Source organism: Lolium perenne, chromosome 6, assembly GCF_019359855.2.
Source record: "Lolium perenne isolate Kyuss_39 chromosome 6, Kyuss_2.0, whole genome shotgun sequence".
Classification (NCBI taxonomy): domain Eukaryota; kingdom Viridiplantae; phylum Streptophyta; class Magnoliopsida; order Poales; family Poaceae; genus Lolium; species Lolium perenne.
In genome coordinates this window covers 56290409-56302520 of record NC_067249.2, presented here as the reverse complement: position 1 = coordinate 56302520, position 12112 = coordinate 56290409, and the positions used below count along the sequence as shown (strand labels likewise).

Sequence of the window (12112 nt, the reverse complement as noted above, 5' to 3'; positions counted from 1 at the left end):
ATGCTTCGAAAGCCTCCAACGTGGCCATCGAGGACAACGTCGTACAATTGTATCGTCAAACGACGGTCTGGGAGCAACACCACTACCAGTTCATGGCCGATGAGTGGCGAGCTCTGGTAGATCTGGAGGCTAGCCGGGCGGCAGAAGAGGCCGCTCGCCAGCAGGCTATCTTCGTTGTCGTGTAGTTGACAACCGAGCAGCTGCGGGAGGACACGGTGTGACAACATGCCAAGGCTGCCGAAATTGAAGCGTGTGCGGAAACGGAAGTGGTGACGGAACGGGAGGCCATGAACGACGTCACAGGGCCGTTAGGGCACAGTCAAGCAGGACCAGCTACTCGTGGCTATGCCGACAGCCAGGTGTACTCCGAGGGTCACCGTCGGCGTAGCAACGAGTACGCCGAGGGAAACTGTATGCTGAGGGGTAAACCGAGGGGCTGAGATTTTTGCTTGTATGCCGACGGCCCCGATATTTGGCCGTCAGCGTACAACCAGGCCATCGGCACCTCGGGCCAGACAGGGGGAGGCTAGCCGCCGAGAGGATGTGCTAGGCCAATGAAGCCATGGCGTCCAAGGTGGGGCTGCGGTGACAAGGGCCAAGGAAGCTCCGACGATAAGGCGGGTGGCTAGAGCCGAGAAAGTAATAAAAAATTGTTTTGTTCGCACCCATTCCATCAGCGGGCAGCCCACATTTTAATCTGAGAATGTGGTGAAACGTACTTATCCGGTGAGTGCGACCGCTTACGAAGCACCATAAGGCCTCGTCATTTGGAACGGCCTTCCTCTGTTTGTTTACAGGGTTGCGTTGGAGATGCCCTAATATGGTAGTAGCTGTTGTTTGCTGCTCGATCATCACACGAACCTGAAAACACCGGAAATCAGTTTGATTAAGCATATTGATTAAAGTTGTAGCTTGCTTGCGTTTATTCAAACTAAACGAGTGCCGACACGGTCACGTGCCGGCCGATCGCAACGGCGCCCGCCCGCGCGCGCTGGGTCGTCGCGCCCGCTGCCTGTCTGTCTCCATCGGCCACGGTATATGACGGCAGCCAGTTCGTCATTCGCTCCACTGTCCAAATGACGGGCCTGCCCTCCTCTCTCTCGCGCGCTTGCCTCGACGCCAGGTCACGCCGATGCACCATGCACGCGTCCACGTCTCACCACGCCGCCAACCTGCGCGTCAACGCTGCCCCGGCTACAGTGCGCGCCACCAACAGTTGATGTGTCGCGAAAGTTGGCAAAAATAACAACAACCATGCGCAGGAAGGTTGGCAAAACCGTGGACGCGGCGAACGTCCTCATGAAGGGCATTCCCGACCTTAACTCTCCATCGAATCTCTGCTAATCAATCCCGAAAGATGGCCGTCGACGGGCAGCGCTCACAGGTTAATGGCGAAGGCGAAAGGCAATTAATCGGTAGCGCGCGGTACCGCTAGTTGGCCATCTACTTGGACACCGTACTCAAACCGCCCCCACGTAAAGCTCATCTTTGTCGCTTCCACCTCCAGGACGCTGTGGCTGTGTGAAGGTGACGGCATTCAAGATTTGCCCCGGCCCTTTCGTCACATCTAACCTATGCGCGCGAGGCCCGAATCTTGTCACCCCCTTCATCTCATCACGACTTTGTTGTTTGTTTGAAAAATCATCGTTAACTACCTAGCTGGCTCAATGATTATATCAATCGATCTTCTCGCATGATCCTCGAGAAAAATACTCATTTATAGCTTCCGCAACTTGCAAGAGTATGTAGCTTGTAGTTCAGCTCTTTCATAAGAGCATCCCCACTCGTTGGCGCTCCCCACGCCCAAATCCGGCTAAATTTTCGTCCGGATTGGAGGAAGATTTGGCGTGGGGAGGAGTAGTTTCCCAGCCGCGTGCCCAGGCGAAGACGACGATGCAAATTTGAAAAACGGAAACTTGACAAACTACGGCTAAAAACGGGCGAATTTAGACTAAATTTAATGATATTTACTATATAACGGGCGAAGTTCATACATAGAGGCCGAATTCGACTATATTTCGAATTCGGCTAGGAGAATTCAACTGCTAATTTAAAAACACGGCGCTCTACATGCCGAAATGGCGGTAGAACACCGTGTAGTCGCCGCCGTCGTCGTCGGAGCCGTCGTCGTCGACCTGCGGCGGCGGTTGAGGCGGCGCGGCCGGCGCGGCGGCGAGTTGTCGCGCGGCGGCGTGTCCATCACCTCGCCGCCGCTCCGCCTCCTGGCGCTCCCGGCCGCGCCTCGACCACTCCAGGGCGGCGTCCTCGGGGAGAGGCGTTGTCGGCGGCACCGTGTCCTTGAGTGACCTGGCGACCGCCTCCGCCACGGCGGCATCCTCCGCGCGCTTCGCCTCCTCCTCGGCGAGCCTATTTGCGGCGGCGTTGGCGGCGGCAGCGCCATCCTCCTTCTTCGCCGACTTCCTCTTCCGCCCACGCTGCGGGGAAGAGGGTTGGTCGCGGATGACGAGGGCGCCGCCGCGCCTCTCGGTCGGCGGAGAGGAGACGATGGCTCCTTCTTGACGCGCGCCGGCGCCGGCGTGCCGACGGAGACGTCGCCTCCTTTTCACCGGCGCCAAGGACGGCCTCGGCGCCGATCCGAAGACGACGAGCCGGCAGCCATGCGGCGTGGCTGCCGACGCTTCCCCGGCGGCGGCTCGCCGATGCCCTCGATGGAGGGGGCATCGTCAGCACGGGGAAGTTCCCGCCCTCGATGTGCTCGAGGACGTTCTCCAGCGTCCGTCCCGGCGCGCTCCACCACCGTCGGCGTCCCGCGGCGTTGTTGCGCGCAGGCGGAGGCGGCGGGCCGTCGTAGGCCGCCAACTCCCGCTCCCACCGCCGGAGGAAGTAGGAGTTCCACCGCGTGTAGTTCTCGGGGTGGTGGCGTGGGTCGGCGCGCTCCTCGTCCGTCATTGTGAGCCGCGCCTCCTCGATGGCGGCGTCAAGGGCGTCGCCCCGAGGCGGCGGCGGGATTGGTACGCCGCCACGACTAAGCCTCCACCCGCCGCCGGGAGGCCTCGTGTCCGACGGGCAGGGGTACCCCGCCTGGTGGAGGAGGTGGCCCTCCCACTGGTGGAGCGACCGGCGGGGGAAGCCATTGGCGGCGGGGCCGTCGTCGTCGGAGAACGACATCGTTGGAGGTGGAGGAAGAGTGGAGCAGGGGAGGGAGGATGGAGGAAGAGTGGAGCAAGGGCGTCGCGGCGACCGGAGTGGCTTAAATAGGCGCGGCGGGCGCGGCGGGGCGGCGGCGATTAATGACGCGTGGAAGACGATGCGTGCGCGGAAGCCGATTCGACGGCATTAACTCGCCGCGTGGATGCTACGCGGCCGGCGAATGCTGACCGGCGGCAGGCTTTTACAGCGCGCGGAAGACGATGCGATGAGGACGACGATCGGTGTCTCTCGCCGACAAGTTGGGGCCACCAGACGCGCGGGAAGTTCCCCCGCCGTTTCGCGCGCTTTTGTTTTGTCCGGAGTCCCCGAGAGCTCCCGGGGGGCCGGGGATGGCCTGGGATCGCCGGATGAATTTAGGCCCAAATCCGGACGAAATCGAGGAACCGGGGACGCGACTGGGCCGAATTTCGCCGTCCGGATGGAAAAAACATCGTTCGGGGGCCTCGTCGGGGGGACGAGTGGAGATGCTCTAAGCAGCGGTGCCTTTTTCCACAATCAACGCCATGGTCAGTTAACACTTGTCTACTGTTCAAAATTGCTCTAGTCAGTAACTTGTTTTTTGACAGCAACCACAAGAAAAAAATGTATTCTAGGTGGAACATGTATTTTCCACATAGAAGGCAGATATACAGGCACAACCCCCTGAAATTAACAACATCATAAAAGGATTTAACAATATAAAGTCCTTTCGAGTCTAATTTCCAATTAGGAGTATCTTGTTCACCAGACAAAATAAGAGATTCAGCATGTACTCTAAGCTAGGTAGTTCATGCGATGATAAAAAATTTGTTACCATCTAGGTGATACCTTCTCACCCATTATGCCAGCAGACACATATTCATCTCCCTAAGTTAGGGATACCTATCCCACCAAACTAAACTTTTTGAGTCAAAAGGCCCTATTTAGCGAGATGATATTTGTGATGCCCTTCATAATTGTCCAAAAAGCAATGTGCTACTAGAGAGTTGATTAGAGCAATAACCAGCTTGGGAAACTTAAGAACACTAAGTAGATAGCTTGGGATGCTGGCCACACAAGAATTAACTAGGATAAGCCTAGCCTTATAGGAGAGTAACTTCCTCCTCTAACACCTACTTTTTTTTTGTAACTTTACCCACAACTGGTTGTAATTCCTCTTTCCTAAGATTTTCATACGGTAGAGGAGCCCCCAAATAATTGAGTGGGAACTCGCCAGACTGACAGGCTATGAGCATATCCCTGTGAAACTTTAGTTTCAATATTGATGGTGATTAATCAAATTTATGGAAATTAATTCTCGTCCCTAATATTTTTATCAAAGCAGTATAAAAGGCACTTGAGATTCATGACAGAGTCCTAATTCTTATCCAAGAATTATAGAGTATCATCGGCATACTACATACTAATAATACTTGAAGGAATAAAAGGATCTTAAAAGTCCAAAGGTTTGCCCATTCCCAACAGCTTTAGTAAGAATTCTAGAAAACACATCAGCCAAAAAATTGAATAAAGTTGGGGAGGCAGGATCCCCTTGCTCACCCCCTACTAACCTCAAAATAATGACTATTTACCTCCACATAACATTTATGCATCAAAGAAACAAATTTTTTCCATAAACTTAGGACTAAAGCCTCTCTGCCACCATTTTTTTTAGCATAAAGCTTCTACCAACTCTATCATACGCTTTTTCATAGTCCAGTTTGAAAGTAAACCTTGTCTTTTTTCTTTGTACACCATCATGAATAATTTTATGAGCCGAGACTACAAACTCTAAAATATGCCTCCCTCTAAAGAATGCAGGCTGGTTGGGAGAAATCAGTTTATCATTAACCCCTCCCAACCTATTAGTGACATATTTAGAATAGATCTTAAAACTACAATTAGTCAAGGCAATGAACCTCAACTTTCGAATAGTCCTAGTATCACGTTCCATTGGAATGAGTGTCAAGAGAGATAAGTTAAGTCTAAACGGATCAAGTTCCCCTTTGTTCGAATCTCTAAACATAGCCAAAAGATCAAGTTTGATAAGCTTCCAAAACTATTGATAAAACAGAAAAGAAAATTCATTAGTCCTAAGGGCACCTTCAGCATGTGAGCCAAATTTTGCCTCCTTAATTTATCCTCTAAGAAGTGTTTCTTTAAAGCACTTTTGTGTTCATGAGAAAACTTTTCCTCCGGAGCCCAAAAGTCATCAGCAAGATTAATATATAGTCTACCCTCGGAGGTAAATAATTAATGTAATATTATGAAGCTATTTCAAGGATACCTTCATTGTCACGAACATCACCAGGTGTACCTTCGTACACATTAATTTGTTTCCTTTTCCTCTTCTTATTGGCCATAGCATGAAAATAGCCCGTGTTCGGATCCCCTTCGAGGATATCCCTCTCCCTGAATCTCTGCCTAGCTTTTATTTCCTCATGTGTCCATATCTTTTGCAGCTCTCCTACAATGTTTTTCATCTGCACTTTAACACCAGGAGATAAAGACAGAGTTTCAGATAATATATCAAGAAGATCATATTCAACAATAAGTTGCTTCTTCTCTTTGTTCTGTTCAGCTTAATATTAATAGCCCAACCTCTAATATTCATTCTAAGGGACCAAATTTTGAATTGCCACACATCAATAGCTTTGATACACTTACGTGGAGAATTTGAAGTTTTGATAATCAAATCTTGGAACCCGTCCACATTCAAATCTAAATTGTCCGACCTTAGGAGGGAAAAAAGCCTGGTAATCAAACAATATTAATGGATTATGATGAATCCCAATTATAGCTAGAGTTCTCAGAGCCACTGTTGGAAACACATTTTCCCAACAGGTGGTGATAAACACCTTGTCAATAGCAGCCATAATCAGATGGTGTAAGTATACATTCTACCAGCATTTTTTAATTCAATCATGTCAAATTTATTTCCCCAATTATTAAAAAAAATAGTCCAATGCTGATTGATATTTGCCACTGTCCTTTTGTTTGCTTTCCCTATACTGAATTCGCCCCCAACAAGAATGGGTCCATCCCAGGCAGCAAGCAAGTAAAGATACATGGTCTCTCTTCATAAATTATAAAATAAAAATAATTAACCAAACCTTGGAGGTGTCAAAGCATTTCTTCTTCCATATTACTACCTCCGTTTCAAGGAATAAGGCGTCCTCGTTTTACGTGTTTTTTGTTTGACCAAGAATTACTTTAAATATATAAATATTTTTTGAATGAAATTAATATCATTAGAAAGTATTTTTCAATACGAATCCAACCATACTAATTACATATAATATAATCAAGATTTTATTGTTCAACTTTTATGGTCAAAGTTCGTCTTGGAATACGCGTGCGCCTTATTCCTTGAAACGGAGGTAGTACAATCTTGTTCTTTTTGAAATACAGAGAGAAAATATTGCAATGACAATCATCCTCACAACAATTATGAGAATAAAAATATAAAATCTACATGGGGAAGCAAGATCTTAAGGACCGTAAATTTAATTTTGTAACACCACCATTAACATCAATAGGGAGATCTCTTCTTCCAACGAAAGGCCAAAAATCACATATTTTAAGAATCAATACCATATATATTTATAGTAACAAATAGTACATCGTAATGAACTATTACAAAATAAAATCTTAAGGAAACCGACAAATATTTATGGTTTCAAACTTTTATTTTTCCATGACACAATCTTGTACTCTCATAGAGACAGCTGAGGATAGATACCAACACGACTTGCAAATACCTACAAAAGAATTTTCATAGTAGATACCAAGGCTATGTGCACGCCGTAGGCAATCATAAGCGGCGGTGCTTATACAGATGAGACGATAAGCACTTTTAGTTAGTCCTAAACAAGTGTCAGAGTAGTGCCATCATGCCTCTGATCGACCATCACCACTTTGATTACCCATCAATCCTCAGTCCAAGTCCAAACCCGTGACATAAAAATCATCAGCATCGGGGCGGTTGTCGCGTCCTTGCCGTCACTCTCGTGCGCGGGCCCACCCTTCACATGGGCCAGAATCGACATGTGGGCCCCACCACCTCCGCCCAAATCAACGAGATCGACATTTTCCCCATTTTCTCTTGGCCCAGAGCAGGCCACGTACGTCCCCTCCCGCCACGTCACCGTCGCCGCCCGATAACTCCAGCGCGACGCCGCGAGATTTGCTTCGCCGGTAGTACTATAAAGCGGCGGACACGCTCGGCTTCTACTAACTTTTGCCTCGCCGTCGAAGCGATCCTGGTGTAGCTCGCTCGCTCGCTCGCTGCTTGCTTCAAAGGGATCTCGGTAGAGTGGTGGTGAACTGGCGATGGAGTTGCAGGGGCTGGGGAGGTACTGGGGCGTGGGCGGGAGGAGGTGCGGGTCGTGCGCGGGGTCACCGGCGGCGGTGCACTGCCGGACGTGCGCCGGGGCCGGCGATGGGGCGTACCTCTGCGCGGGGTGCGACGCGGGCCACGCGCGGGCGGGGCACGAGAGGGTGTGGGTCTGCGAGGTCTGCGAGCTCGCGCCCGCCGCGGTCACCTGCAAGGCCGACGCCGCCGCGCTCTGCGCCGCCTGCGACGCCGACATCCACACCGCCAACCCGCTCTCGCGCCGCCACGAGCGCGTCCCCGTGCAGCCCATCGGGACGCCGTGCTCCGATCATCAGGACGCCGCCCTCGCGATGTCGTTCGGCGGCCAAGGCCAGGAGAAGCAGGGCGCCGCGCTGAACCTCAACGACGACGCGCTGGATCAGGCTTTCGACGCCGGCGGCGGCGGGGGCAAGGACGGAGCCAAGCTAGACTTCCTGTTCGCGGACGTGATGGTGGACCCGTTCTTCGGCTCCGACCTCCCGCGCTTCCCGCACGCCGACAGCGTCGTCCCCAACGGCGGCGCGGTGGAGCTCGACTTTGGTGGCGTCATCTCCAAGCCGTCCTCCTACAGTTCCTACACGGCGCCCTCGCTCACTGGAAGTGTAAGCCCTTGCTATGCCCTGCTCCTCCAAGAACTTTTTTTTAGCGTCGCATCATTTGATTGTGCAAGCCCTTGCTAATCTTTATTTGCGCTCCATCGAGCAGGGCTCGTCGTCGGAGGTCGGGCTGGTGCCGGATGCGATGTGTGGCCGCGGCGGCGGAATCATCGAGCTCGACTTCACGCAGTCCAAGGCGGCATACCTGCCGTACGCCCCGACTCCTAGCCACAGCGTTTCGTCGGTAGATGTGGGGGCGGTGCCGGAACGGACCGACGGCGCCGTCGCGGCCGGCGGTATGGTGGCCGCTGCGCCGGTAACCGGGGAGGGGAGGGAGGCGCGTCTGATGCGGTACCGCGAGAAGCGCAAGAACAGGCGGTTCGAGAAGACCATCCGGTACGCGTCCCGGAAGGCCTACGCCGAGTCGCGGCCGCGCGTCAAGGGCCGCTTCGCCAAGCGCACCGACGACGCCGACGCCGATGCCGACGCGGTGACCGCGCCCACGCCGCGGCCATACGTGCTCGACTTCGGCAACTACGGCGTCGTGCCCACCTTCTGAAGCGACCAGAACGCTGGCCGGCCGGGTGCCTAATTAAGTTTAATCCGGCACGGCGATGCGGCATGGCACGGCAGCATACGTGCTGCCGCGCACTTGTATAATTGCTTGCATGTAATGTTTTTCCGAGCTGGCTGATCACTGGCTGGGGTGTTCACTGAACATGCATGCACGCACGTATGTTTTGCTAGAACTAGAATAATACTGCTAGTTCTAGTTCAATAGTCTACTGCACGTATGTTTAGCTCGATGAAGATTAGGCTAGGACAATGTAACGTGTTTGCTAGAACAGCTAGTTCTAGTTTTCGGTCGCAAATTAAGAATAGAACGGTTAAGTTATGCTTTATCTTAAAAATCTAGGTTTTTCTATGTCTCTGAGATTTTTGTAAGTCTGGAAAAAGTGCAGAAAGTTGCATTTTCTTAACTACGTTTGTGACTTCAATTTTTTTTTTAGCTCAACCGAGACATAGCAAAACCTTTTTTATGCCACGAGGTTGAACTTGATAATCAAAGTGGCGATGTGGATGGTCAGAGCATGACACTACTCTAGGGTCAGTTCTTCGGAACTAATTTATTTTAATATCGTGAAGACCTCTGCAACAACGCATTATGCGCACAACCTAAACATAAAAAAGAAGAACCCTAGAGTGATATATTCTTTTTATTAGCCGTACTAACACCACCAAGATTGCACTACAAGTCAAACTTCTCCAAAAGCTACGTCTCTAAAAAAACAGTGCACATGCACCGTAGTCGCCTGATTATAGATCTTATGTTTTCACTCGATCATAGATCATAGGTTTTCACCCTGGAGAAACACCTCCTCACAAAACAATTCCTTCAACAAGATCATTGTCAGGCACAACCAATTAAGCCTAGATCTTGTATTTTCACCATTAAAGCTAAGTGTTTGAACTTTTCATGTGTTGTCGCGCCCTTTTGCAATACCGATGCTTGAAGTCACGAATCAGCAAGCCTATTCCTCAATGCCACAAAGACTCCAATCACCATTGCTAGTCCTCACATATTGGCTTTCATGACATTCTCTGATAGCTGACTTCGCCATGGAACAAGAAAGCGTGCCCGCTGATGGTAATAGTCAGCAGTACTTCGCATCGCTCCCTTTGGACCCAAACGGGCAGAGAAAAATGTGGATGCGCACGACCGAATCTCACATGATCCAACAATCTCCAGGCATGAATCGCCATGTGGAGTTCGCCGGTAGAGCCTTGTGGAACACGACACTCCAGCTAGGTCATAGGGACATGCATCCGAAAGATTGTCAACTTGGCGCGAGTTGGAACCCTAGGACCGCCACCTTTATTCAAGCCGAGCTAGTAGCCCCCACTCCACCCGTCGGCACCCTGTTGGATATGCCGCTCCAAACCTCAACGGTCAACGTGCCACCATGAAACACCTATGCCATCACCCGCATTCCACATGCGGCCCCCGTTGATGACCCTCCTTGCACGTAGGAGGCCGTCAGAGCTCGTTCGCCCTCACCCACATCTTTGATAGGCTGGATGTGGCCGCCACCCCGCCGATGAAGATGGCAGCAGTGGCCATGGGGAATTGATCAAGGGTAGCTATCACTAGGGTGGGGAAGAGGCCTCCGTCGCCCCACACGAGGCGACCCGGAGGAAGGGGAAGGGAGTGAAGGAAGGATGAGAATGGAGGTGGTTGGAGACGACGACTCAAGATCTGATCGCCTGGTGTGCGTGCGTGGGAGTCTTGTGTGGGCGTTGGCTTGGTTAGATCGTCGGTAGTAATTACTTTTATGACCAGTTCTCCAGGGATAATTACAAGTGATTATCGCTTTATCTTTATGATCTTCTCATGTGGAATTACCTTGCATTCTAGGTCTAGTCAGAGTCTAACTTTCAAAAATTTAACTAAGGGTATATAAAAATATCAAAATCTACACTACAAATAAATGTTATTTTAGTTATTATTAAATATATTATTTGTACTACATATATTTGGTTTGATAGATGTTGACATTTTTATATATATGATGAATCAAACTTTATGATGTTTAAATTTGACTAAACCTAGAATGCAGGGTAATTATTGACAGAGGGAGTAAGTACGCCGCTTAGAGCATGATTAGGACTAATTACGGGTTCTTATCGCCTCATCTTCATAAGTATCGCCGCTTATGAGAGAGCTTACCGAGTTTTTGCAGGATGTTCCTAGAAGATTTATATAATCGCATGTTTTGAGCATCTCCACTAGCGCCCCCGCATGCCCCTAAAAGGGTTATTTTGATGCCCCGTCACAAATGAACTCGTGTATGAGGGCCTAGAATTTAATTCAACTACTAAAACGACTCAATGAGCCATAGTTGGTGACCGATGGTGATATGCATATGAGCTCAGACTACAGGTTGCATCGCCCAAGAGTCAAAAGAAACTCCAAAACCCTTATGTCCAAGAGTACATGAACTTCAAATGTTGGTGGGGGTACAAGTCATCGCAAAATTACCATTCCAACACAGTGAAACCCAAATCCATAAGCACATACGATGCACTTCCTATCATTCACAGATAGGCTTAGTGAATTGGACATTTGGATGCTTAAACAAATTGGATATCATAACACAAACTCTAAAGAAAGAACTAATACAAATAAAAATGTAAGGCCTCTTACAAGAGAACATAAAAATAAAAGTTCACACAAATAATCCCCAAGGCTGTCTTGAAAATGTAGCAGTGAAAATGATAAACAACATCAAGATGGCAAGGTTGCCATCTTACAAGCCACAATCAGAGATTGTAAGGCGCGGGTGATACGGGCAACTAGGCATCACCAAAGAAATCAGCACCAATGACAAACTTGCCTACGCTAGGCTCACCTGCAAAATGTTGGGATTTGTAATTTCGATGAGTATTTTCATACTAGCAAGACATACATTTTGAAGAACGTACATAGCTGCAAGGCATGGATATCAAAATAACATAACTCAACAAGTGACATAAGTAAAGATGGCATCGAAACTTGAATAACAACAAGTGACATAAACAACACCTTTTCATGAATAGGATACCGCACTGAGTTAACCAAGAACAACACATGCTACAGGCAATCCACAGCCACACCAAACAAGGTATAACAACCAAAACAATTTATTTAGAGTATCAGTAGCATACCCCATCCATGTGTCCCGCAGCACACGCAAATTTGTGCGCAAAACACGAGCGACCGAACGGTGGATGATGTTGTCCAGTTCTTGCGGCTTTGGCCTCTCATCCACGCTGTCCATCTCGACGGCTCCGAGATGGATTCCTTCACCTGGAAGTTCTCCGCGTCCGGCGAGTTCACCACGAGACCTACCTACCTGGCGTGTTTCGCGGGACGAACGGCGCTCCCCGCGGCCAAGGAAATCTGGTCGTCCTATGCCCCCCGGAAATACCAGTTCTTCGGTTGGCTTGCCATTCAGGGCAGGTGTTGGACAGC

General features: G+C 49.9%; 1 protein-coding gene across 1 annotated transcript; it reads left to right on the top strand.

Moving 5' to 3' along the window:
* The first annotated feature begins 7360 nt into the window (after positions 1 to 7360).
* On the top strand, positions 7361 to 9080 carry LOC127308056 (zinc finger protein CONSTANS-LIKE 5). The gene is made up of 2 exons (XM_051338819.2): positions 7361 to 8106; positions 8210 to 9080. The coding sequence occupies exons 1-2, from the start codon at positions 7462 to 7464 to the stop codon at positions 8657 to 8659; spliced, it is 1095 nt and encodes a 364-aa protein (XP_051194779.1). The 5' UTR covers positions 7361 to 7461; the 3' UTR covers positions 8660 to 9080.
* The last annotated feature ends 3032 nt before the right edge of the window (positions 9081 to 12112 follow it).